Raw genomic sequence first — 27,550 nt, 5'->3', positions numbered from 1 at the left:
AGTGGGCCGGTTTACGCTCTTAAAAGTAACCAAACCCTCATTTCACTTTTCAAGCCTCCGGACTCTGCGTCCCTCCGCCTCGGCCTTCCTCCCGGAGTCAACGCGGCCGTTTCTCGGGGAGATCGCCCGAGGCGGGTGGCCGGGAGGTTAGGCGGCCAACGGTTTTCCACCACAAGGGGGGAGCGCGGGAGGAGCGGCGGGCCCGAGGCAGCGGACGTAGGGCGGGGCCAGCGCTAGGAAGGCTCGCGAAGGAGTTGGGAGGCCCCGCCCTTTCCGTAGATATCTCTAGAAAGCCCGGCAGGAGCCCGAAAACAAAGAGTGCGCACGCGCGGCGGCTAGGCCCGGGCATTTTGCTGCGTCACCAGCCGCCGCCCGGCCTCACCACCCCTCGCTCGCACGCACGCACGTTCGTTCTCCGTCCTCGCGCCCCTTTTCCTACACTTTCCTCTTCTTCCCGACCGGAGGAGTCGCTCTCCCCGCGCGGTGCATTCTGGGGACCCAGGTCGAGCCCGCCGCTGCCGTCGCTTGAGGGAAGCGAGAAGAGGCCGCTGCCGGGGAGAAGACGCCGGAGTCGCCACCGGAGAGGAGTCGCCTGCCCAGGAGCTGCCGCCGGAGACGCCCGCCACCCGTTCGCCCGTCCCCCTGCCCCGTTCACGATGTGAGTGCGACACCCCGCCGAGGGAAGGTCGCCCGTGAGGGAGGCCGAGGCCGCGCGGGGGGCTGCCGGGAAGCCGTCCCTTCCCCTCCCCCGCTTTAGGCCCCCTCGGCTTTTCCCCCTCGGTGGAAATCGTTCTTGCCTGGGGGTGGGAGGTTCAGTATCCTTGTTGTGATTACCGTTGGCGGGTGGAGGACATATTTCCTCCGATGTCCGCTTCCCCCACCTCTAAACCGGCCCTCGGCTTCCCTGTGCCGGAAATCCCACCTTCCCCCTTAGGCAGTGCCGGCTGCTCCTAACTCTCCGTAACTTAGCCGTAGGCCTTAGTCTCCCGTGAGCTTTTCGCCGTCCAGGCGCCCTGGAGGCGTGGACCCTCGTGGGCTACCGCTCTGCTCCTGGGGCGGTCTGCTCCTGTCGCTCTGTGATGCTGCGACCAGGCCCGGGGCCAAGTGCACCTGCGGTGGGTGCTATCACAAGGCTGCTGGTGCTCGTAGAGCACCACGCGGCCGTGCGCCGCGAGCGACAGGTACTGCTAGGCGACTGGAGGGAGGCCATACCGTCGCCGCAACTTAACTTCCCTCTCGGGTGTCGTGATTGCTTGAGTATGGTCTTTCCAGGCTTCCTCCTAACTCCAGTCTCGCTGAGGGAGTGAAAGTTGCCAAAACTCAGCTGTGTCCCTGGCAGCGAGGAATTACCATTGAGCAGGGCGTTCTGCACGTGTTGGAGTCGAAAGATATTTGTGGACATTTTCAGTGTTCTATATTAAACTTTAGGCGAGGTTTCATTATCCTATCTTAGTTTAAGGATGAAACAGGTATGTCGTTACCTTTTTGTTGCCTTAGCTTAATTTTCTTTACGTGAAGTGACTACAGATTGTTTAGAAGCTTTATGATACAGGAAAACCTTGGTGATTTTAACCGAATGAGAATTCTTGGCATCGCCACTTTGAGCCTTTAGATTTTTCTCAGGGAAAGCTTTACCTTTTCAGATACGAGAACTGCCGGTTTAGTACCTTTTTGGTTCTAATCGCTCCCTAAAAGTTATGTATAGAGAGCAATTGAGGGGAACAATTTTTATTCCTGTAAAAAGTAATGCACTTGCAAGGGTTTACTTAATAAAATAATGACCTTTGTGGTGAGTGTATTCAGTTAGACGTCTAAATAGATAAGAAAACACTACAGTCACTTGATGGAAAAGAAGCCTTGAGAAGAATGCATGTATGATTGTAAAGTGACATATTAGAATTTTGGAAGGATTCCCCCACCCCCAAAAGTGGTATGTAATAGAAGATTTTAATCTGTGAAAAATAGCTTGTGCTTTTTCTCTTTGACATCTATTCCAATTAATGTAGCAGGATTGTCAGTCTTAAAACATCTGTTAGGAGAAAATTAATCCTCAGATAAGGCATTACCAACTTTTAATAGATTAATGTAGCCAAGCAAATTTTTTCGTGAAGAAATAGTATGTTTAATATGGTTTGAGATAGAAACATTTTCGGAGGTCACATGAAATAGTTAAATAGGTAAGAAATATTAAGTTATGTAAATAGGTTAAAAACTCGGATGAAAAGTGTAGCAGTATTCCAAAAAGCAGTCTGTCAGGAGAATGCTATTTTCAAAATGAGTGTTTTGAAGGGACCAGGTAAATTTCATTGTCTTTAAGGTATTCAGTATATGCCATCTTGCAACTTCTTTAGGGGATCTTATTAATGACTGAATTTATAAGATGAATATTATGAGTCAGTTATTTGAGTTGGAAAAGACTTTTAATGAGTCCTAGGAAGAATCTGGCTGATGAGCGTTCATTTTGTTGATGTGTGCTGTAGACATTATTTTTAGCTGTAGAGAGAGACATTTACGCTGGACATCTCAAGGGTTTTAAGGTCTGTTTTTTAATCATTTGATTGCTCTTCAGTCGTCATTTCCTAGATACATTTCTTCTAATCAAGTTTTTTAAGTTTTGTCTAGTAGTTTGCATAAAAGCTCTCAATCTCTCACCTACCTTGGAGGAGGCTGGGAGTTTTAGAACCTCTCTCTCCTCCATTTAAGACCTGCACAAATCCCCTGCAGGGGGTGCTACTTTACTTTTTTTTTTTTTTTAAGTTATTGTAGTTGGTTTTAGGTTATAAGTTGGACGTATTAACAATAGATATGAAGTAAAACGTTTTATTTAGTTTTGAGCGGTTTGAAATCGTTCTTTCCAGTGTCTTGTAGTTAAATTAATAAATTGTCCAGAAACATACTGTGACCATTGCTAGCCTTGGTTAAAATCTTAACTTTGCCATCATTCAGCTTTGTAGGATTGAGTCCCCAAAATAAAATCATCTGTCTTTAACCTCCAAAACAAATGGTAATAGTGACCATACAGCATATGGTTAATTTCTATAAGTTAAGGAAGAGTAACTGATGATGGCTTTTGTTTAGTTTTGATTTCCTAACCACTGTAACCAAGCAACTGGATTTTCTTTTTTTCTATGCTTAGTTAGACTTTAACTGGAAGGCAGTAGAAACGAAGTGACAAATCACTTGAGGCAGACCAGTATGTGTTGTTAAGATTCTCCTGTTTAATTGTATTTTCTCAGTTTTAAGATTTTCTAGAAGCTGTATCATTTTAGAGTCATAGGTGGTTAGTGATGATTGCTTTTCAGGAAAAAATACCTTCGTAATAAACTGTTTAGAATCAATCGAGCTCTGAAACATTAATAATCATATTTTATCTGAGTTATTAAATTAAGAATTGCTGCATCTAGTGTATTTTACTACAGAAATACAAAGTGTGTTTTAGTAAAGTTTATTATTTACTGTGTAGGTTAGGGATAGATTTTAAATTGAGGCTGACTTCCACAGGACACCTTAGAACTTTTGGTTTTCCAGGAAGGTGCCAATTACTTTAAATCTTACCTTGAGTAATATGCCCTCACCTGTGTTGTACTCCAAAACCAAATAAAATGTGCTGTTGTGGATTTTCTATGCCGTAGTTGATCTTCTTGTGTAGCCGTACTTTATTGCTGAAAAGTGTTTATATCGGGGCTCTTTCCAACTCAGCATGCTTAATTATCTTTGTGTACTGAAAGGATCTAAGCCACAGAGGTGTTTTTTTAACTTTCGATTTTATTACATTACAGGATTTAGTTCTTTAGATATCAATTCACAGCACTGCTGGTTAGTATAAACAACTGTCCCAAATAGGATTGGAACCCAGAATTTCTCATAAAGACTTATTTTTTCCACTTTACAAAAAGGGAGAATAATTTTCCAGGTGGTCCTTTTATTTCCAATAAATAACCATGCCTGTAGTTCAGTTTTTCTTTTTTCCCCTGAAATATTTATTTACTTGGTTGCGTTCGGTCTTAGTTGCGGCAGGCGGGCTCCTTAGTTGTGGCTCGAGGGCTCCTTAGTTGTGGCATGCAAACTTAGTTGCGGCATCCATGTGGGATCTAGTTCCTGGGCCGGGAATGGAACCCGGGCCCCCTGCATTGGGAGTGTGGAGTCTTTACTGGACCACCAGGGAAGTCCCACACCTTTATATTTTAGAGTGGGAATTACCAAAGAAAGGAAGTAGCACAAAGGTTCACAAACTTTCTTGGTTCACCCCTTGGTGTCTTAGTAGTATTTTTGTTGAAACTATTTTGTATTTTTTTATTTGTTGGTTGGTTGGTTTTTTAATGGTGCTGCTAGGCCAAAAGGAGTAACCTAGAAGTTCTGTTTATTAGATAGTTGGGTCCAAACTACTTAAGTATTTCGTCCTTATAGCCTGTTAGCTTTTCGGAAAGCTAACACACATAAATTGAAAGAAAAACGTAGTTTCTTGTATAACCACAGTTACTAATGAAAGGTGTATGCCTTTTGGGAACTTGTTAACTTGTTATAACTTGTTATACCTTGAAATCGGATTGGATACTTCCATCTTCCATCTCAATTCCTGTTCCCTGTTGATTTTTTTGTGGGTCTTTTCCTTTTTTAAATCATAACCACCAAAAATCCAGCTTTGCAAAGATGAAACTTAGTGGAGAGGGATACAGTGCAGTCTGCTGTTGAAACTGAACCACTTAGTGTCTTGACTGAAGTTGAGTATCACTGAATTTCTCTTAAATTTGAAATATCCTGTGGCAGCCCTGTAAATTCTTTCATAGTGCCTTGATGCACCTTGGCATGTAATTTGGGAATCATTGGACTTGCATGTATATTCAGATTAACTTTCCGGGAAGTTTTGCATAGTAGTACAACTGGCATACAGAATATCTGAAAATATGAGAAGTATATCGGGGTTTCTCTGAGCAAAGAATATGTGTGAGAGAGTTTGGTTTTAGATGTTTACAGGCAGGGCTTTTGATAATACTTAACAAGGAAAAACTGCTCAGTCTGTGAAACTGGAACTGCTTTTTTTTAGCAGAATTTTCATGTTTCCATATCATTCCTCACTTAGTACAAACTGAAATAGATTTGCCAGTTTCTCGATTCTCTTTTGCAAATGATAGACCAGTTGATAGACTTGGTTTTAAAATATCAGTTATTCTGAACTTTGTAACATCTTTTAAACTTTTTTTTTTCTCCCTTGGCTATAATGAGTTTGTTTTCTTCCATAATCCCCCTTTTTTTTTTTTTGGCTGCATTGGGTCTTCATCGCTGTGTGCAGGCTTTCTCTAGTTGCAGTGAGCAGGGGCTACTCTTCGTTGCGGTGCGTGGGCTTCTCTTGTGGAGCACGGGCTCTAGGCACGCGGGCTTCAGTAGTTGCAGCACGTGGGCTCACTAGTTGTGGCACGCAGGCCCTAGAACACTCGGGCTTCAGTAGTTGCAGTGCGCAGGCTCAGTAGTTGTGGTGCGCGGGCCCAGCTGCTCCGCGGCATGTGGGATCCTCCTGGACTGGGGATCGAACCCCTGTCCCCTGCACTGGCAGGTGGACTCCCAACCACTGTGCCACCAGGGAAGTCCCTGTAACCCTTCTTTTTTTTTTTTTTTATTCACACCCTGTAACCCTTCTTGATGTTTAAAAATACTCCGGGATACATGGAAGATGAGTGAATCTAGTTTTTAAGAAGCTTTCCGCTTACCAGAAATGTTTAGTTTATAGAGGATAAACATAGAGGATATTTTCTCCATTATCAAGTTCTAGTAAAAAGCTAGTCTTCTGATTACTATTGTTTTAGCTTAGAAATCAAAGTGATGTTTTAATTCAGACAAACATCAAGTTCCATTAAAAATAAATTTATATGGGGATTATCATTAATTACTTCTGAATGAAGTATGTGAGGTTATAGATTGTGATGTAATGTATCTTACAAATATAATTAAATATAGAGATGAGTTACTTTGCAGAGTACAAACAAAAAACGTCTTATAATGTATCACTTATTTATACTTTAAGAAAGGTAAACCAGGGGCTTCCCTGGTGGCGCAGTGGTTGAGAATCTGCCTGCCAATGCAGGGGACACGGGTTCGAGCCCTGGTCTGGGAAGATCCCACATGCCGCGGAGCAACTGGGCCCGTGAGCCACATTTACTGAGCCTGCGCGTCCGGAGCCTGTGCTCCGCAACAAGAGAGGCCGCGATAGTGAGAGGCACGCGCACCGCGATGAAGAGTGGCCCCCACTTGCCGCAATTAGAGAAAGCCCTCGTACAGAAACGAAAACCCAACACAGCCATAAATAAATAAATAAAAATAAAATAAAATAAATTAAAAAAAAAAAAAGAAAGGTAAACCATAGCTAGTAATGGATCTGATCCCTCTACCCCCATGTTTCTTAGAAGAATAATTTTGGGCTAAATTTCATCGAACTTGGATGTGAGCTTCTTAAGGGCAGAGATTTTTATCTGCTTTGCTGACAGCTGTATCTCCGGAACAATTCCCGGTATCATGTTTAATCAATATTTGTTTATTGAATAATACTTAGACTGTAAATCTCTTTCAGCTATAAGACTTGGCTATATGAGGTGCTTGACAGTGGTGTTTGGAACTACCTGGGATCTTTTACAGTTGGTCCTTTATTCTGCTGTATTGCATCTTCAGTCAAATTCAGCTATATCTCAGTATAGATAGGCTTCTTTTTTTTTGGCCGCACTCCACACCATGTGGGATCTTACTTCCCCAACCACCAATCGAACCCATGTCTCCTGCATTGGAAGCGCGGAGTCTTAACCACTGGACCACAAGGGAAGTCCCTATCATGCAGGTTGGGCGAGTAGTTTGGTGGTCAGTAGGTGAAAGATAAAGGTGAGAGTCGTTTATAACTTTAGATTCTATTAATTGAGGCTTTGCTATATTTTGGGAAATCTGGAAAAGAAAGACCACCAAATCAGTATATACCCTCAAAGTACATTTGACTTGTTTGTGAGCCCTTTATTTTGAGAATGTTTATTTTGGGAATATTTAGCTTATTAGTTATGGTTTGGTCAGACTGATTTTTTTCTCTTAATTAACTGGATGATTACCATAAATTCTCCTTTAAGAGATTATACCCTTTTTTCTCTTCCCCCTCCAATTTTTTAAAAATATGAAGATATTGGTCTTCCAATCAAAAACTAATACACTTTTTCTGCTTGATTAATTTCTGTATGAGGCCATTAGTTGAAGATAAAACTTAATAGATTTAAAAATGTTTGTTTTATAAAGATTGTCATTTAGTACATCCTTGTATCACATTTTGCAGTCTTAAATATTTTTACAAAAGTAGAGCTTTTTTTTTTTTAAGAGCATTTTTTGTGTTTAGTTTTTTGGCTGTGCTGTGCGGCATGCAGAACCTTAGTTCCCCGACCAGGGATCGAACCCATGTCCCCTGCATTGGGAGTGTGGAGTCTTAATCACTGGACCACCAGGGAAGTCCCAAAAGTAGAGCATTTTTATTAAAAGGTCGTTATTGCTATTTTCACCAGTATATTTGTCTGTTTTGGGGTTTTTTTAAAAAAATTTATTTATTTTTGGCTGCGTTGGGTCTTCGGTGCTATGCACGGGCTTTCTCTAATTGCGGCAAGTGGGGGTTACTCTTCGTTGCAGTGCGCGGGCTTCTCATTGCAGTGGCTTATCTTGTTGCGGAGCACGGGCTCTAGGCATGCGGGCTTCAGTAGTTGTGGCTCGCAGGCTCAGTAGTTGCGGCACACAGGCTTAGTTTCCCCACGGCATGTGGGATCCTCCCGGACCAGGGATCGAACCCGTCCGCTGCATTGGCTGGCAGATTATTAACCACTGAGCCACCAGGGAATTCCCTGTCTGTATATGTTGAAGAGCCTAATGTTTAGTGACCAAATAATAGTATTCTAATTTTTTTCTCAATGATTCAGAATAAGAATTCAGATATTGATCATATGTCTCATTTGTGTATGTTAAAAACTTTTTTATAAAAAACTAATCTGATTGAACAGTCCCATGACAGTTCTTAATGATTTCTGGGGGGGAAAACACCAAAATGATGTGGAATCCTGTGTGATTCTATGGGATGAGCAGGTAATGTATATGTATCCCATGAGGTTGAGCTAAATTGTACATTTCAGGAAGCCAAATTTGAATTATTATGGTATTAACTTAGATTTGTAGGCCTCTTACTTGAATAAAAGTTTTTTCACTAAATTCTCACATAGAGCTCACAAATTTTTTTTAAGTTTTAATATAAATTAATTAATTTATTTTTGGCTGCATTGGGTCTTTGTTGCTGCCCATGGGCTTTCTCTACTTGCGGCGAGCAGGGGCTACTCTTCACTGCAGTGCGGGGGCTTCTCTTGTTGCGGAGCACGGGCTCTAGGCGCACGGGCTTCAGTAGTTGTGGCATGCAGGCTTCAGTAGTTCTGGCACGCAGACCTCACAATTTTTCATGTTTGCTGTATAATGGTCCAGAGTACCTGCTTACAAAAACATTTATTGATTGATTGGCTGCGTTCTGCAGCATGTGGGGATCTTAATTCCCTGACCAGGGATCCAACTCTCGCCCCCCACAGTGGAAGCGCAGAGTCTTAACCACTGGACCACCAGGGGAATTCCCCTTACAAAAACTTCTGAACATTGGAAATATTCTGAGAGACAAAATAAAGTTGTTGGAGCTTTGACGGTAGTATTGGTTATAGAGACAAGTTATATGCTGTAGAATTCTATTAGATAACAGAATTTTTTCTCTCTCAAGATATTCAAATTTCTAAAGGGATGATAGCTGTAATTAATGTTTTTTTTTAAACTACCCGGATACAGAATAAACTCTTCTCCATGGTCTCCAGGGACGTCTGTGACCTTGGTTTTCAATCTTAAGCTTTATGAACTTACTTGGAGTTATGTATGATATGTTTGTCCTACCAGTTCATAAAAGGCTTGATGTGTCCTAATTGTCTTTTAATAATTTAATCTGCCCTGCACATAGTAAACTATCAGAAGAATTGCAATAACCTGGAAATGTTCTTTAGCAAATTTTTTCCATGTAGCTTTGCTGGTTGTTTTAGTCTGGGCTGCTGTAACAGAATACCACAGACTGGGTAGTTCATCAACAGCAGAAACTTATTGTCCACTATTCTTTTTTTTTTTTTTTTTTTAATTAATTAATTTATTTATGGCTGTGTTGGGTCTTCGTTTCTGTGTGAGGGCTTTCTCTAGTTGCAGCAAGCGGGGGCCACTCTTCATCGCTGTGCGCGGGCCTCTCACTATCGTGGCCTCTCGTTGCAGAGCACAGGCTCCAGACGTGCAGGCTCAGTCGTTGTGGCTCACAGGCCCAGGTGCTCCGCGGCATGTGGGATCTTCCCAGACCAGGGCTCGAACCCGTGTCCCCTGCATTGGCAGGCAGACTCTCAGCCACTGCGCCACCAGGGAAGGCCTTGTCCACTATTCTGCAGTCTGGAAGTTCAAGATGTAGGCACCAATATGGTCACCTGGTGAAGGGGCCCGCTTTCTGGTTCATAGTTTCTTGCTGTGTCCTTACAGTAGTGGAAGGGGCGAGGGGCCCCTCTGGAGCAGTGAAAGGGCTAGGGGCCTCTTTGGAGCCTCTTTATATCTAAGGCATGACTTTATTTTTTTTAAATATAAATTTATTTATTTATTTTGGCTGCGTTGCATCTTCGTTGTTGCGCGCGGGCTTTTTCTAGTTGCAGCGAGCGGGGGCTACTCTTTGTTGCGGCGTGGTGGCTTCTCTTGCAGAGCACGGGCTCTAGGCACGCAGGCTTTAGTAGTTGTGGCACATGGGCTCAGTGGTTGTGGTGCACGGGCTTAGTTCCATGGCATATGGGATCTTTTTGGACCAGGGCTCGGGCCCATGTCCCCTGCATTGGCAGGCGGATTCTTAACCATTGCGCCACCAGGGAAGCCCATAAGGCATGACTTTAATTTATGAGGGTTCTATCCTCATGACCTAGTAGTAAGCACCTCTCAGAGGTCCCATCTTTGAATATCATCCCGTAGAGCATTAGGATTTCAATGTATGAATTTGGAGGGCATGCATTAAGGCCATTGCACTGGTGCATCCTTTCTTGGCGGGGGGGGGGTGCATGCCTCACAGCATGTGGAACTTCCCTCGACCAGGGATCAAACCCGTGCCACCTGCAGTGGAAGTACGGAGTCTTAACTGCTGGACCAACAGGGAAGTCCATGGTGCATCCATTTTTTTTAAGGGAGAGGTGCTTGTAATTTTCTACAAATTAGAATTAAAATGCATGAGATTCTAGTATATTAAAAATGGTATTTGGGAACAAATGTGGTTTCCACTCTGTCATTTTAAGACAAACTAAGAAATTTTAGTCAAAACTACAGAGGAGAATTTTAGTTTATGCAAATTTTAGTTGCTTGAATTGACATAGCCCTAACATTGAGCTTGGAAGAACTTGTCAGAAGAACTTGGAATGTCCCACTTCGGAGATTTTGGGTATTTTGTTATAAGTAGTGGCTTATTCACATAATGTATGCAGAGGTGAAAAAGTTTTTGCATTTATAGGTATGTTACTATTAAAGTGAATTAACAGACTTGAACAGTAGTTTGGGATTTTGCCAGTGTTTGTATGAGACTAGACACGAATCCAACATAGTTTAGGAGCTAGAGTTTAAAATCACCCTTTCTCTGGGTTAATAGGAGAAAAGAGTGTTGTGATTTCATAAACACTTGGTTTTCCTTTCAAATGAGTGAATATATGTGTTTATTATTGTTTAGGTTAAGTGTAGGATTTCCCCCCCTTGTATTTTCAGACTGTTTAGATCAGGGGCACTTGGTAAATATTAGGCTTTACAGGACACAAATACCTGTTTCACATTTTTGTTTTTACAACTTTAAAAATACTAAAACCATTTTTGGCTCCAGGTTAGGATCATTTAATTTTGTTTTTATTGTCTGGTAAATGATTTTATTAGTTGGCTAGGGCTACCATAGCAAAGTACCAGAGACTGGGTGATTTAAACAGTAGAAATTTATTTCCTCACAGTTCTGGAGGGTGTTAGTCCAAGATCGAGGTGTCAGAAGGGTTGGTTTCTTCTGAGGCCTCTCTGCTTGGCTTGCAGATGGCTGGCTTCTGTCTTCTTCACAGGGTCTTCCCTCTGTAACTGTCCTAATCTCTCTTTTTAATTAATTTATTTTTTAAATTTTTATTGGAGTATAGTTGCTGTACAGCGTGTTAGTTTCTGCTCTGTAGCAGATTGAATCAGTTATATAGCAGATTGAATCAGTTATACGTATACAGTATATCCACTCTTTTAGATTTCTTTCCTATTTAGGTCACCACGGAACATTGAGTAGAGTTCCGTGGGCTACACAGTAGGTTCTCATTTGTTATCTATTTTATACGTAGTAGTGTATATATGTCAATCCCAGTCTCCCAATTTGTCCCATCTCCTCTTCCCCTCTGGATAACCATAAGTTTGTTCACTACATCTGTGACTCTATTTCTGCCTTGCCAATAAGTTTATCTGTACTGTTTTTCGAGATTCCACATATAAGCGATATTGTATGATATTTTTCTCTTTTTGACTTACTTCACTCTGTATGACAGTCTGTAGGTCCATCCACATCTCTGCAAATAGCAGCATTTCGTTCCTTTTTATGGCTGAGTAATATTTCATTGTATATATGTACCATATCTTTATCCATTCCCGTCGATGGACTTTTTTTTTTTCCCCAAGAGGGTATTAAATCGTTTATTGAATACACATGATAATGGATGATACAGAAGCTTCGTTCTCATCTATAACTTTATCTGGTACCGTAATTCAGTTTAGATATATTGCATAGGATGTGCCAACAATCATATTAATAACTAAAAAACTCCATGACTTTGCTTGGGTGACCCTTTTCACGGTGAACTCCAGGTCACAACGCAGTAACTGTCAGTTCAGCTACACCAGGGTTTCTGAAGGCAATAGCTTTTCCACCAAAGCAGGTTGTAAATAAATTTTGAATGGAACCTGGCATCACCCTGAAGGAACTCTAACTTCACACTGTTGGGGTAGTTTACCAAAATGGCTTCAGAGTAGACTAACTTTACACAGCACATTTTTTAAAAAGACGCATTTATTCAGCATCGTGATCAGACTCTTACATTTAGCAATCAACAGCATGGGTGCAAAAAAAAAAAGAAATCTCCATTAAAACCCTTTGTTGGAATGCTTTACACTTTCCACAGAACAGAAACTGAAATAACTTGTTAAACAGGTAGTCACAAATACAGTCCTCGAGTTTTTTTGCCCATACACATGAGTATTGTCTAAAACATGTCTTCTTTGTAGCAGCTAGGCCCTGCCACCACTGTGCTTGGCTGAGTTCACAAATTTGTTGTAACCTGTAGCTTCCCTGTCACTTCTCTGGCTCTCCTCTCCTGCTGAGCTTTGTTTCCTGGCAGTAATTAAAACCTTCTGCCACTGCCAGCTACTGCTGCTGCTGGAACCACCATAGCCACCTTGCTTTCGTGGTTTGGCAAAGTATTAGCCTCCACCACCATAGGGACCAGAACTTCTGCCTCCAAAGCTTCCTCCTTTCATGGGCCCAAATTTTGAAGATTGATTGTTGTAATTTCCAAAATCATTGTAACTTCCACCACCTCCAGAATTGCTTCCATCATTACCAAATCCATTATAGCCATCCCCACTGCCACCATATCCACCGCTACCACGGCTGCCACCAAAGCCACCTCGAGCACTGAAGTTTCCTCCACGAACAAAGTTGTCATTCCCACCAAAATCACCACCACGACCACCACCAAAGTTTCTAGAACCACTTCGACCTCTTTGGCTGGATGAGGCACTAGCCATCTCTTGCTTAGATAGGGCTTTCCTTCCTTCACGGTTGTGGCCATTCACAGTGTGGTATTTCTGAATGACAGTCTTGTCTACGGAGTCATGGTCATCAAAGGTTATGAAAACAAAGCCTCTCTTTGCCACTGCCTCAGTCAGTCATGATTTCAATCACTTCAATTTTCCCATACTGTTCAAAATAATCTCTTAGGTGATGTTCTTCAGTGTCTTATTTAATGCCAGCAACAAAAATCTTTTTCACAGTTAAGTGGGCACCAGGTCTTTGAGAGTCTTCTCTTGAGACGGCCCTCTTTGGTTCCACCACTCTTCCATCCACCTTGTGTGGCCTTGCATTCATGGCTGCATCCACCTCCTCCACAGTGGCATATGTGACAAACCTGAAGCCTCTGGAGCGCTTGGTGTTTGGATGCCTCATTACCACACAATCTGTGAGTGTTCCCCACTGCTCAAAATGGCTCCTCAGACTCATTGGTTGTTTCAAAGCTCAAATCTCCAGTGAAGAGCTTCTGCAGCTGTTGGGGCTCTTTGGGTAACTCTGACTTAGACTTGACTGCAGTGGAGGGAGGAGATGTCAATGGTGCTTACTTGGCAGCGTCCAGGGGCAGAAAGTCAATGGACATTTAGGTTGCTTCCGTGTCCGTGTAACTGTTCTAATCTCTTATGAGGAGGACACCAGTCATATTGGATTATAGCCCACCCTAAGACCTCAGTTTACCTTACTTTTTTAAAGATCCTCTTTACAAATACAGTCACATCCTGAGGTATTGGCGGTTTAGGACTTCAACATATAAATTTAGGATGTGATTTCAGGCCATAACAATGATATAAATCTAGATTACTTAATGTGAATTCAAGGAAAGGAAAGATTCTCCCCTGGTTCCAATGTCCTTGATACGAACAGAAACTAAAGAGCTTATATACCAGATCGCCATTAATGTGCTCCTTCTCCATTACTATAGGTTCTTGTTTTTTTTTAATTTATTTATTTTATTTATTTTATTTTTGGCTGCATTGGGTCTTCGTTGTTGCGCGTGAGCTTTTCTCTGGTTGCGGTGAGCAGGGGCTACTCTTTGTTGTGGTGTGTGGGCTTCTCATTGTGGTGGTCTCTCTGGTTGCGGAGCACGGGCTCTAGGCATGTGGACTTCAGTAGTTGTGGCATGTGGGCTCAGTAGTTGTGGCTCGCGGGCTCTAGAGTGCAGGCTCAGTAGTTGTGGTGCGCGGGTTTAGTTGCTCCGCAGCGTGTGGGATCCTCCCGGACCAGGGCTCGAACCTTGTCCCCTGCATTGGCAGGCGGATTCTTAACCACTGCGCCACCAGGGAAGCCCTACTATAGTTTCTTAACGTGTAACTTGACTTTAACACAGTAAACAGTACTATTAAGTATTTTCAGATTATGTTGTTAAATTCGGCTAGAAAAGCATTTTTATCAGTTTATTGAAATAGCCATTTGTAAACATAGTGAGAGAAGAATCTGCTCACTATAATCAGGTTAATTCAACATTGTAAGTCAACTGTACTCCAATAAAAATTAATTTGAAAAAAATCAGGGTAATTGTTTTCAGCTTTATTACCTTTTTTGTTCAAACAGGAAAGGTAGAATACTACAGTGAATTCTTCATGTACCCATTATTCAGTCACAACCATTATCAGTACAAGGTCATTCTTATTTTATCTACTCCCCTCCTCTTCTGCCCAATGGATTTTTAAAAAAATATTTATTTATTTGGCTGCACCAGATCTTTAGTTGCGGCATGTGGGATCTAGTTCCCTGACCAGGGATCGAACCCGGGCTCCCTGCATTGGGAGCATGGAGTCTTAACCCCTGGACCACCAGGGAAGTCCCTCTTTTTAAATTTTTAAATAAGACAATTTCACAGTTATACTGGGTTGCTCTAAAGGAAGAAAGCATTCCATGCCAAAACCATTTAATATCATTTTTTTTAAAGTATTATGAATGTAATAAATCCCCATCTACCCATCCACCAGATTCAGCATTTAGCAGGCCTTTGCCACACTGCTTTATTTCTCCCTTTTTCCTTAGTTATTGTAAAGCAGACCCCATGTACTTACCTTTTAATCTTGAATGGACATTTGTTTTCCATAAAACAGTGCCTTTCACACCTAACAAAACTAACGGTTTTCACATTATCTAATACTCTGTCCTCATCTAGGTCTCCACGGTTTCAGTAATCTTTTTTATGTTTAGTTTGTTTTAATCAAGATGCGTACCAGATTTACAAATTGCACTTGTTTGATAACTCTTAGGTCTCTTTTAATCTAGAGCAGTTCCCCCTCTTTTCTGCCATTGATTTAAGAAACAGTATTCTGAATTTTTCACTTCTTGTGATATCATTTAACTTGTTTCTTTTCCTCATATTTCCTATAGACTGGAATTAAGTTTACTGTGGAATATATCATGTTGATCAAATCAGGAGGTGAATGTTTGGTTGTCCCACTTTTTGTGATGCTAAGATCATAAGTTCTTTATCTGCTGTTCATCTAATCATTGTTAATGGTCCCATTCATTGATGAACACTGCCAAATCAGCTTAAAGGTTGCAAAATGGCGATTTTTTTTTTTTTCCTCCTCACGTTTTATTCCACACAAAGCTGGAATTCTGTAAAGAAGTTTCCTTCCTGAACGGGCCCTATTCGGGTATCATGAATAAAGATTCATAAAGGGAAAGAAGGGTAAATGCCTATTCTTTCTCTTTAATTGCCTTTTTGTAAAGAATTGGATCTGTAGTATCTTCTGGTGATCTAGAATTGTGGGTAGTTTGTTTTGTATTTCTTTAATCAATATAAACTGGAGTATTTATATTTTGTGTATTTGGATCAGTTTGCAGACATCCTTTCAAATTGTCGTTGGCCAGGGAGAGAGACTCATTGTTTCCTCCTGTTTTGACTGATCTCGTTTTTTTGTTTTTTGGCTGTGTTGGGTCTTTGTTGCTGCGCCAGCTTTCTGTAGTTGCGGTGAGTGGGGGCTACTCTTCGTTGTGGTGCATGGGCTTCTCGTTGCGGTGGCTTCTCTTGTTGCGGAGCACGAGCTCTAGGCGTGTGGGCTCAGTAGCAGCGGCACGCGGGCCCTAGACCGTGCAGGCTCAGTAGTTGTGGCACACGGGCTTAGTGGTTCTGGGGCATGTGGGATCTTCCTGGACCAGGGATCGAACCCGTGTTCCCTGCATTGGCAGGAGGATTCTTAACCATTGTGCCACCATGGAAATCCCAACATAATTGCTTTTATTTTTATTATTTTTTTATTTTTTGGCCACACCGCGCGGCCTGTGGGATCTTAGTTCCCCAACCAGGGGTCAAACCCGGGCCCCCTGCATTGGAGGTGTGGAGTCTTAACCACTGGACCACCAGGGAAGTCCCTGATCTCATTGTTTTTAATAGCTTGATTTGTTGCACTATGAGATGTCCCAAGCTCATTTATATTTCCCACCTCGGAGCTGGGGTCAACCATTTCTCTATAGGAACTTATTTCTTTTTGTTGGAAATAAGTAGTATTTTGACACTGGGGGTGTTCATTGCCCCAGATTGTTATTATTAGTGCTTTTTAAAGATAGGACTGTCTGGTTACTTCAAGTTGAAAATCTATGAACTTGGTCATTTAAAGTTTTAAGTATCTATTAAGGTAACAAATATTTTCAGTTGAAGACCAAACATGGGGGAATTCCCTGGCGGTCCAGTGGTTAGGACTCTGCGCTTTCATTGCTGAGGGCCCGGGTTTGTTCCTTGGTTGGGGAACTAAGCTCCCACAAGCTGCGGGGAAAAGACCCAAACGTGTTACCACATATTGAGAATACTGTTTTGGCAAGAAAATAAGCTAGAAATAATGTATGGCCTATTGGGACCTAATCATAAAACTCCTAAATTGTTTATTAGCTCTATTAACACGGAAGTTTGGTTAGATGTCTTTTTCACAGGCATTTAAAAATGCGTGCCTCCCCACCCCCCTTGTAATCTGCCAATAGATGCCTGAAAAAATAGCTTTTACCCTTGTTGATTTGTTGGTATTTAGACTTTGGAAATTGCCATCTGTAATTTTTAATTGCAGATCTGATATCAGTGTTTTGGAGTAGAGTATGACTAGTCAAGTTTAACAGTTGTGTGAAAATGTTGATGAGCAGTTGGCTGTAACTTTAGAACTTTAAACTGCTACTCCTCAGAGTTGGGAAATTCAGAGTTTGGAAGCAAAACAATTCCTTTAAGTTGAGTTGATTTATGAGTAGTGTTTGAACATATAATAACTAATTGGTTTTAAATTTTATTTTGAAGTTTTAGGTTTACAGAAAAGTTTCAAAAAATACAAAGAATTCCTGTAACTTTGATTTTTAGATTATCAAAGCAGCACATGCTTATTTTTTTAAAAATAGTTGAAACAGTTGAGAATGAGGTGGCTCTACTTTGTCTCATCTTTCTGGTTCATTCTTTAGAGGCAAATGCTGTTCATTTGTGTGCATGTGAATTCTTCTTGGAATTTTTATGCATATGTAAATACTTATCTAAGTAACTTGTTTTAAAGATGAGAAAGGAAATTTTTCAAAGTATTTACCGCATATAATCTTCATTGCCTGTTAATTACATTTGACTGTATTTGCTTTTAGTAGATTTTTAGCTATATTCTAAAACATAATTTTAATGGATGAGTAGAGCTTTAGGCAGCTAACACGGAAGAAGACAGGAGTCTATTGCGAGGGACAGGAGCTGGTGAATAATAAGGAAAAAGTAAATATTCCAAGTTGTTTCTAGTGTAAGTATATATTGGATACAGATACAGATTAACAGATGGGACTATAAAGTTTAATTTTTTATCTAATGTCATTATTTAGAATCATAAGGGTTTGTAAGGAAGATTTTTTTGCCCAGAAAAAAAAAAAAAAACAGTTGCTTTGCTTTATATAGTCAGCTGCAAATGAGAACATTCTTTTTTTTTTTTTCGGCTGTGCTGCACAGCATGCGGGATCTTAGTTCCCCAGTTAGGGATTGAACCCCTGCCCCTTGCAGTGGAAGCTTGGAGTCTTAACCACTGGACTGCCAGGACAGTCCAAATGAGAACTTTTTTGAGGGCAAATACTGTCATTTCTCATACTTTAAAAAAATTCCGTTCACAGTTCCTAACATTGTAAGTAGAAATGTTGAATACTGTATTTGAGTTGACAATGGATTAGTTCAGATTTTTATTTTTATTTTTTAAAAATACATGTGTGCTGGGCTTCCCTGGTGGCGCAGTGGTTGAGAATCTGCCTGCTAATGCAGGGGACACGGGTTCGAGCCCTGGTCTGGGAAGATCCCACATGCCGTGGAGCGGCTGGGCCCGTGAGCCACAGCTGCTGAGCCTGCGCGTCTGGAGCCTGTGCCCCGCAACGGGAGGGGCCGCGATGGTGAAAGGCCCGCGCACCGCGATGAAGAGTGGCCCCCACTTGCCGCAACTGGAGAAAGCCCTCGCACGAACCGAAGACCCAGCACAGCCAAAAATAAATAAATAAATAAAAATAAAAGTAGCTATAAAATTAAAAAAAAAAAAATACATGTGTGCTTATTTATTTTAGTTGCACTGGGTCTTAATTGCGGCAGGCAGGCTCCTTAGTTGTGGCATGCATGTGGGATCTAGCTCCCTGACCAGGGATGGAACCCGGGGCCCCTGCACTGGGAGCACGGAGTCTTGACCACTGCGCCACCAGGGAAGTCCCCTAGTTATGGTTTTTAAAATTCCGTGAAGTTGAATTATTAAGAGCAGGGCTGTAAAGGAGTAGCACAAATTTTGACAGGGCTACCTAAATGGTTAACTCCAGTGAGCATTTTGTTTCATTTTTTAAATCCTTTCTATGATGAAATTTGTATCATTGCGGTTTTTTTGTTTGTTTATTTTATTTTTGGCTGTGCTGGGTCTTCGTTGGTGCGCAGGCTCCTCGTTGCGGTACCTTCTCTTGTTGCAGAGCGTGGGCTCTAGGTGCGCGGGCTTCGGTAGCTGTGGCACCCAGGCTCAGTAGTTATGGCTCGCGGGCTCTAGAGCGCAGGCTCAGTAGTTGTGGAGCACAGGCTTAGTTGCTCCACGGCATGTGGGATCTTCCCAGACTAGGGATCGAACTGGTGTCCCCTGCATTGGCAGGCGGATTCTTAACCACTGTGCCACCAGGAGAGTCCCTATCATTGCGTTTTAACTTGTACTGCAGCTGTTAGGGAAAAAGATGTAGTTCACGTTTGAAATTGCAATAAACTGCCTGAAAATAATCAATGCTCTGATGGAGAACAGAAGTATGTTACTTACATGCTAAGCTTTGGAGGTTATGTAAATACTCAGTTAGTGAATTTCAGCTTAACTTTGTTTAATTTTATCTTTTTGTAGGCAGCCTGCTTCTGCAAAGTGGTACGATCGAAGGGACTATGTCTTCATTGAATTTTGTGTTGAAGACAGTAAAGATGTTAATGTAAATTTTGAAAAATCCAAACTTACATTCAGGTAAGTTACCATTTTACATCATTGGGTAAAAGGCTTGTTTCAGGCAGCTTGAATAACTTTGGCTTGATTGTTTCGTGTTTTCATTGAAGATACTACTAATCTTTACCTCTTTGAAGAGACTCATTGTTTTCCCTTTTTCTTTTTTGGTACAGTTGTCTTGGAGGAAGTGATAATTTTAAACATTTAAATGAAATTGATCTTTTTCACTGTATTGATCCAAATGTAAGTAGTCTTGATACTTTAATCCCAATTTAAATTGTAAGGAAATGGACATACTTTAAGTACTCATTTTAGAGATAAGCACTAATTCTTAACAGTTGAGAGGCTAATAAGTATATATTTTGCATTATTTTCCCTCTTGTAACTACTTTTCTGGATATTCTTTTTGTTCTTGTTCTTGTTTGGACTCAGGGCAATACTTTTTTTTAATTTTTATTTTTTATCTTTTTAAAATTAAATTGTGTAGTTGATGCAAGGGCTGTACTCTTAAGGCTTGTTTTATTTAAGCATAGATACATCTAAGTATGTTCTATGATTGTACCATATTTAGTTAACTTTTTAAGATTTTATTCTATTCACCTTGTGCAGGGGAGGAAAAATGTTTTTTGCAATTGGATAGCTTATGAAATCTTCAGTAGTCTAGGGGTTGTTTCAGGGTTTAGAAAGAAATTAGGAGAAATGACAAATAACCAGCTACTTTGTGTCCTGTAGTAATACCAGAGAGATAAACGGTGTGATAGCGCTTATTTTTGTTTTTAGGATTCCAAGCATAAAAGAACGGACAGATCAATTTTATGTTGTTTACGAAAAGGAGAATCTGGCCAGTCATGGCCAAGGTTAACAAAAGAAAGGGCAAAGGTAGGTTCCTTTCCTTTTTTTGAAAGTTTGGTATTTTTAAGTAATAAAAGATGCATTGACATCAGACTAAAAAGTATTTGCCCAGCAAAGGAAACCATCAACAAAATGAAAAGACAGCCTACTTAATGGGAAAATATATTTGTAAGTCATGGATCTGATAAGAGGTTAATATCCAAAATATATGAAGAACTCACACAACTCAGCAACAAAAACCTGATTAAAAAACGGGCAGAGCAGTTGCCTGGTGGCCTAGTGGTTAGGATTCCAGGCTTTCACTGCCATGGCCCAAGTTCATCACTAATTATCAGAGAAATGCCAATCAAAACCACAGTGAGGGACTTCCCTGGTGGCTCAGTGGTTAAGAATCTGCCTGCCAATTCAGGAGACATGGGTTTGAGCCCTGGTCCAGGAAGATCCCACATGCCTCGGAGCAACAGAGCCCATGCACCACAACTACTGAGCCTGTGCTCTAGAGCCCGTGAGCCACAACTACTGAGCCCACGTGCCACAGCTACTGAAGCCCACACGCCTAGAGCCTGTACTCCGCAACAAGAGAAGCCACTGCAATGAGAAGCCCATGCACCACAACAAAGAATAGGCCCCGCTCGCCACAACTAGAGAAAGCCCGCATGCAGCAACGAAGATCCCACGCAGCCAAAAATAAATAAATAAATTTATTTAAAAAAAAAAAAACCACAATGAGATAATCATGTCCTAACTGTTAGAATGGCTAATATGAAAAATAGAAATAACAAATGCTGAAGAAGATACAGAGAAAAGGGAGCTCTTGTACACTATTGTTGGGATTATAAATTGGTGCAGCCACTATGGAAAACAGTATGGAGATTTCTCAAAAAATTAAAGGTATAACTACCATATGATCCAGCTATTCCACTTCTGGGTATTTATGTGAAGAATATGAAAACACTAATTGGAAAGGATGTATGCCACCCCTGTGTTCATTGCAGCATTATTTACAGTAACCAAAACGTGGAAGCAGCCAAAGTATCCATTGATGGATGATGCCATAAACTGTGGTGTGTGTGTATTCAGTGGATTACTACTCAGCCATTAAAAAAGAATGAAATCTTGCCATTTGCAGCAACATGGATGGACCTTGAGGGTAATAAGCTAAGTGAAATGAGTCAGAAGGAAAAAGACAAACCTAATTTTAAAAAGCATAACAAAACGAAAACTCACAGATACAGAGAACAGATTGATGGTTACCAGTAGGGAAAGGGTTGGAGGGGTGGGTGAAAGGGGTACCAGGAGTCAATTGTATAGTGATAGACGATAAGTGGACTTGGAGGGTGATCACTTTGTAGTTGTATACAGATGTTGAGTTACAGTGTTATACACCTGAAACTTACATTTTTTAAAAAAATTGGTACGAGGAATATAGTTTTTGTTTCATAGCTAGGTACTATTAATATTAAGGCCTTGTGGTCTATATATTTTTCTCTACTTTGAGGTTTATAGCTTTAACTTAATACCAAGTGTGGTCAGAATAAGATAGTCACTAATAGATGCAGACTCTTCTGCATTCAAGAGGCAGACTTTGCTTAGAAGTATAAATTACTCAGATGCTGCATCAGAGCATATCATGGTGACATTTAAAAAAAAAAGTTAATCACGTATCTGAATTTGAATAGTTCCTACCAGTGAATTTTTGTTTTAAAAAATAGGTGGGTTTTTTTGTTCTTTTTGGTTTTTTGTTTTGTTTTTTTGGCTGCATTGGGTCTTCATTGCAGTGTGCGGGCATCTCGTTGCGGTGGCTTCTCTTCTCGGGGAGCACGGGCTCTAGGCCCGCCAGCTTCAATAGTTGTAGCACGTGGGCTCAGTAGTTGTGGCTCACGGGCCCTGGAGCTTGCGGGCTTCAGTAGTTGTGGCACATGGGCTTAGTTTCTCTGCAGCATATGGGATCTTCCCGGGCCAGGGCTCGAACCCGTGTCCCCTACAGTGGCAGGCGGATTCTTAATCTTAACCACTGCGCCACCAGGGAAGTCCCAAAATTAGGTTTGTTTCTGACAACTGTGAAAGCAGCTTCATGAAACTATATTTACCATTATTACATTTTTCTAGTTTTTGTGTGTGTGTGTGCTGATTCCATGCCTCACTAGTGAGTATGAACCCACAGCTCAAAAAATGTAGTCTTTAGGTACACACTAAAAGAGTACAAGATAACCTAATCATAGGGTGATATTTGTATTGATCTATAGCTTAATTGGCTTAGTGTGGACTTCAATAATTGGAAAGACTGGGAAGATGATTCAGATGAAGACATGTCTAATTTTGATCGTTTCTCTGAGGTAAGTTCTTTTAAATGCATTCTTCCACCTCCCTCCCAGTGTATTTCTGTGTAGTCAATTTAATTTGGTTTTAAAGACATAGTGATATTTAGGACACGTATTATTTTACTTTCAAGACTGTTCTGCAGAAAACCAAATAAGATTTTAACAATGGTCATTTAACCTTTTATGAATTTTTAAAAATTAGTGTTAAGTTCTAAAGTTGATGTATAACGACAAAAAATAAACCGTACGATCAGTGCAGCACAGTTAGTTTTTATTCCATCATTGGAACAGATTTTTGTTTTTGAAGGAGCATGAATGTGGTAATTGGCTTGCATTTTGGAGCCATGTAATATGAATATAAACCTTTAAACACACATGATGAGATACGTACAATGAGTGGTGTGTAGGGATATTTTAATTGCAAAATCAGGGAAAGGATTTTAAGTAAGCCTGTTTTTCCAGGATGTCACTGAAATACATATTGCCATGGCCAAAGGGAAAAAAATTATTGAGATTCTCTTAGGTAGACTAGACCTTATTAAATGTGTTGCAGTAAAGCTGATCAGAAAAGAAAACGTTAGATTGTAAGTTGAAGATACTCTCATTGTGATTTGAAATCTTGACTATATTTTTATGTTTCTTCTTTGACAACAAAGAGTTAAAAGGAGTAAGTGCCCAGCTTCACGTATGCAACTGCTTACTTAACATCTCTCCTCACATGGCTCTGGCACCTTGATTTCAAAACAGAGAAGGGAGATAATGGTATTCATGTGATTCTCCTAAACTATGCTACTCCTTACCTGTAGTAATTGATGCCACCATTTACCCAGCTATTCAAGTCATAACTTCTTAACAGTGTTCTCTTTCACTGATTCTCTCTATCCAGTATAACATTAACTGCTGTCTTTGCTGTCTGTATTTTGTTTTTATCTCCTAAGTAGCTCTCAAATGTATTCAGTTCTGTGTCTGTTGCCGTTGCATCTCGGTACCTAGCGTTGTGCTTGGCACCTTTTGAGCATTTTTCCTGCTCAAAGAAACTTAACCAGGATTTAGTGCTTTCAGATGTAGGAAAACTCTTTACTACTTGCTCATATTATTCGAGAGTTGATGCCCAGAATTTTTATACTGAGAGATTTGAGTAGGTATCATTTTAAGGCCCCTTCTAACTCTGAAGTCCAGGTAAGCATGTATTTTTGAAGTCCCCATCTCATATTAATTATATAGTCTGCTTATTTGTTCCTCTTTAAATAATATACTGCTTGCTTTATGATCAGAAAGAACTAAATATGGGAAATTAGTACTTTATGTATAAGTATGCTCTTTTGGTCCCAGTTTATTGTACGTATACAAGGGTGTTTTCCACAGTGTGTATCTTTTCTTTCAATGTTTATGTTTATTTTCTGTTTGTAACTTAGTTACTGGTGTTCAGCCTTTGATTCAGTATTCAGGCCTTTTATGCAAGCTAATCAGCCCAGAGGACTTTATTTTAAGTTATTTATTGGTTCTTCACAATATTTTAAAACTACAATGAGAATACCATAACACACATGCCACTTAGTTGAAGATACAAAACTTTACAACTATTCAGTACAAATAATCTCATTTTTAGCCACCAGAGGTGACTGCTATTCAGGATTGTGGTGTTTAGTTTCTACATTATACATATATATCTTGTTGGATGAATTTTAATAATTTTTCTTCAATGAGAACTTACTCTTAACTTCCTACAAGGTTTCAGGATTTTACGTAATTACCTATAATCTACCTTTTCCAGAAAGGAAGGTACCTAATATATAGTTTGATGGGTTTTTTTTTCTTTTTCTTTTTTTAAATTGGTAGAAATCTATGACAGACTTAAGGTTTATTCTGCATCGTGCAACCTAATACCTAGGGCTTAATTTAACATCATTTCTAAAACTAATTTTTACACTTCAAATAGATGATGAACAACATGGGTGGTGATGAGGATGTAGATTTACCAGAAGTAGATGGAGCAGATGATGTAAGTCTATAAGTTCTTTTCCATGTTTACTTAAATACTAAGAAACAGTGTATTTTCAGGTTGTTTTATGTAGATTCAAGATTGCTCTTTTTTTTTTTTTTGCCACTTAATGGTCTAAAAAATATTACAGGGAAAACCAGTTTTTTAAATGTGCCCATTTTTGAGGGATGGATACCTACTAGGAAACAGGTGTCCCCTGGATCATTCTTCAAGGCACCAGATTTATAATTCAAAATTACTATTTTATAGAGACATATGCCTTACTCGGTTATAACAGTTAGTTTAGGGATTATTTTGACAAAGAAAATTGAACAGGTTTTAACAGCAGGTTTGGTCAGAGAGACGTATAGTGAACAGATGGATGTTGTGAATCTGTAAGGATATACTAGACCACTCTTCTCAACATTTCCCCACCTGGCATCCTGTTAACATCTTTTAAGAAAGTTGTTCAATGTAGTTTGGAAGATACTTAGACAATTCAACAGCTAGGATTAGAGTTCATTGTCTTCTGTCATTCCAGTGGTCTTCATATTGAGCCATTTTCCTCTTCCATTGAATGCCAAGAGAGAAGAGAAACCATTTTATACCAGGATTCAGTCTGGTTGATAGGAAGGGATTTAAAGGGTGGGCTCAATTCCCACGAAAAGGCATATATCTTATAGGAAGATAGATCCTCAGCTGTATGTCTGTTTGTCTTAAGTAAACTTGTTCTTAAGTCCATCGATAAGTTCAAAGATTGATAAAACCACCAAACCAAAGATTATATCTAACCAAAGATTGATATATCTTTGCTACCTTAGTCAAAAGTACAGTGCTTCAGCTTTTTAAGGCGCAAACTGTTCAGTTAGCAGAGGAATGTTTGATCAACTTGGTAACTTCTTAAATTTTCCTTTCTGCAGGATTCACAAGACAGTGATGATGAAAGTAAGTATCTTTGTAAAAAGTATGTTTACACAGTGATATTTCACATCAGAGACCAAACTCTCAAAATAGAGAAGTTAACCTGTTTAAAATTTTTGGAAGATACATGATTATTTCTTTATGGCCTCTAAAAAATAGCTAAAGCAGAAATTTGAATGATTTGAGATTCAAATTTTTTAAAAAAGACAATTAATTCTCTAGGAAACTAACTCTTGGTGGCTGCTTTTTCCTATTGTAAAACTTTGAAGTTGTTAGGTTATTCCCTTGTAATTTATACTAATCTTTTAAAAATCCTTTCAGAAATGCCAGATCTGGAGTAAGGAATGTTGTCATCGCTGGATTTTGAGAAAGAAAAATAACTTCTGCAAGATTTCATAATTGAGAGAATTCCTAAGTTGATAGCTGTAAAGGCAGATTCTGTATTTGCCTCCTTTAACCCATTTTTCAACCTGTTTGTTTTTTTAAAGGCTTCACTAAGGGTTGATATGTACCATTGTATGGGGCAATTTTAAGTCAGCTAAGGCAATAACCTTATGCATGAACATTTCCCAGATTTCCATGATGCTGTTGAGGTCCTAGGCAATTGATAAAGCAGTTGTGATAAATAAAAAACATTTTACCTAAGTCTCCTTTACTTCATAACATAGATACTGACATGATTGGAAGCTTTTGGCTTAGGGAAAGTAAATTTTAGATTTTAGAACATGGACTAAAAGTGGCTGAAACAAATTGGTTGATACTTTAAACTGGTAACATGTTGTTCCTCTGGTATATCCTTCAGGATTGTTCCACTAAAGTTTTATTTTTCAAAAAATTTACTTCACATTATTGTACGTAAGTGATCACTTGTCAGTGTTCCAGATGTATCTTAGCTAAAACTAGTGAATGCCCTAACTTAGATGGTTTTGAATGAAGCCTGTACATTTGGTATTGTTTGACCCTTAAACTTTTACATCTCTTAGCATGGAGGACGAAGAAAGGCTGTACATTGTTGCTTGAGAGTCTGTACATTTAGACCAAATTTGTATTTGCACTGTCAGTATGGCAAATGAGTTAAAAAAATGTTAATACACTATTGGATTTTTTATTTTATTATTTTTTTTTTTTTGATTCAGCTTGTACCTGGGCTGAAAACCTCAATTTATGTTCATGACAGTGGGGAGTTTTTTTAATGTCTACATTCTTTCTAATAAACTGTTGGAAGACTTCTTGGCTATCCTTTCAAGTGTCTGGTTTACTGTAATTTCATGTATTGCCATTTACTGGAATTGAGTTTTTATTTTTGCTTGAGGAAGAATTTGGGAATATTCCTCTGTTTGGGAAAAAAAAAAGAGGCTTGCTGTAATGTCACAGAAAACCTTTTAAAAGTGGATCTGTAATAGAAAATTGTAGATGCACTTTGCAACAGTTGGAAAAGAAAGTGTTGTGATTTGATTGAAATAAAACTAAATGTGTTGTCCTCCTCTAAATCTTTGAGCTTCCGCATTTTGGCACTTATTATTCCTTCCAGCTTCTGCGTATTTGTCATAGCATAGAACTGCTTCATATTTCAGTACTTCCTTATGTCAGTCATTCAGGACCTGTGTTACAGGCAGTGTTAAAGTGCTGGGGGGATACAAAGATTAATCCTTCAGGTAATTGTGTACTCAGGGAGCTCACATCATAGGCTAGGCCTCAGGACAAATAGTGAACAAAAACTTGGGAGATGGGAAGTGTAGTAATAGATACGGATAGAGTATTTAGATTTAGAAGGGAAAACACAACCTTTTTTCTTCCCTTGTTAAGTATATGAGTGTTCCAAATAATATTCAAGACCATTTTCTTGAAATGCCACAACTAGAAGATCTTAACTTTTTGGGGACTGTGGGCATAATAACACTTGGCAGTCAACTCTGTTTTGTTATGTTACAGAAGTATAACTTGGGTTCTGGTCCTGTTAAGGAAATGCAGTTTCCTCAGAGCCTTAGGTTTTTCCACATTCGGAGGTATGTTTGGACTTACGTACTTCTAAAAAATTACTTTAAACTTGGTCTCCTTTCTCTGGAGCATACCAAAGGTATCAGTATGCCTGATAGTGTACTGCTTAGCTTCAGGGAAAAACTTTAAAATTTAAAAAACCCTTCCATTTTTAGTTTTATTCTCTCAAAGAACTATTTTT

The 27,550-nt window shown here is 39.9% G+C and overlaps 1 protein-coding gene and 1 pseudogene across 1 annotated transcript; one reads left to right on the top strand and one right to left on the bottom strand.

The window, feature by feature from the left end:
* Positions 1-333: 333 nt before the first annotated feature.
* PTGES3 (prostaglandin E synthase 3) lies at positions 334-26,861 on the top strand. The gene is made up of 8 exons (XM_036865906.1): positions 334-658; positions 19,204-19,317; positions 19,470-19,539; positions 20,077-20,175; positions 22,395-22,484; positions 24,409-24,471; positions 25,371-25,395; positions 25,693-26,861. Coding segments are annotated over exons 1-8 (483 nt in total). The 5' UTR covers positions 334-656; the 3' UTR covers positions 25,713-26,861.
* On the bottom strand, positions 11,692-13,293 carry LOC118902033 (annotated as a pseudogene).
* Positions 26,862-27,550: the final 689 nt, after the last annotated feature.

The sequence above is a fragment of the Balaenoptera musculus genome, chromosome 10 (genome assembly GCF_009873245.2).
Source record: "Balaenoptera musculus isolate JJ_BM4_2016_0621 chromosome 10, mBalMus1.pri.v3, whole genome shotgun sequence".
Taxonomy (NCBI): domain Eukaryota; kingdom Metazoa; phylum Chordata; class Mammalia; order Artiodactyla; family Balaenopteridae; genus Balaenoptera; species Balaenoptera musculus.
This window is presented reverse-complemented; position numbering and strand designations above follow the sequence as displayed.

Coding starts and splice junctions, on each gene's coding strand:
- PTGES3 (XM_036865906.1), top strand. Junction 19,540..20,076: donor TTCACTGTATTGATCCAAAT/GTAAGTAGTCTT, acceptor TTTTGTTTTTAG/GATTCCAAGCATAAAAGAAC. Junction 24,472..25,370: donor AAGTAGATGGAGCAGATGAT/GTAAGTCTATAA, acceptor TCCTTTCTGCAG/GATTCACAAGACAGTGATGA.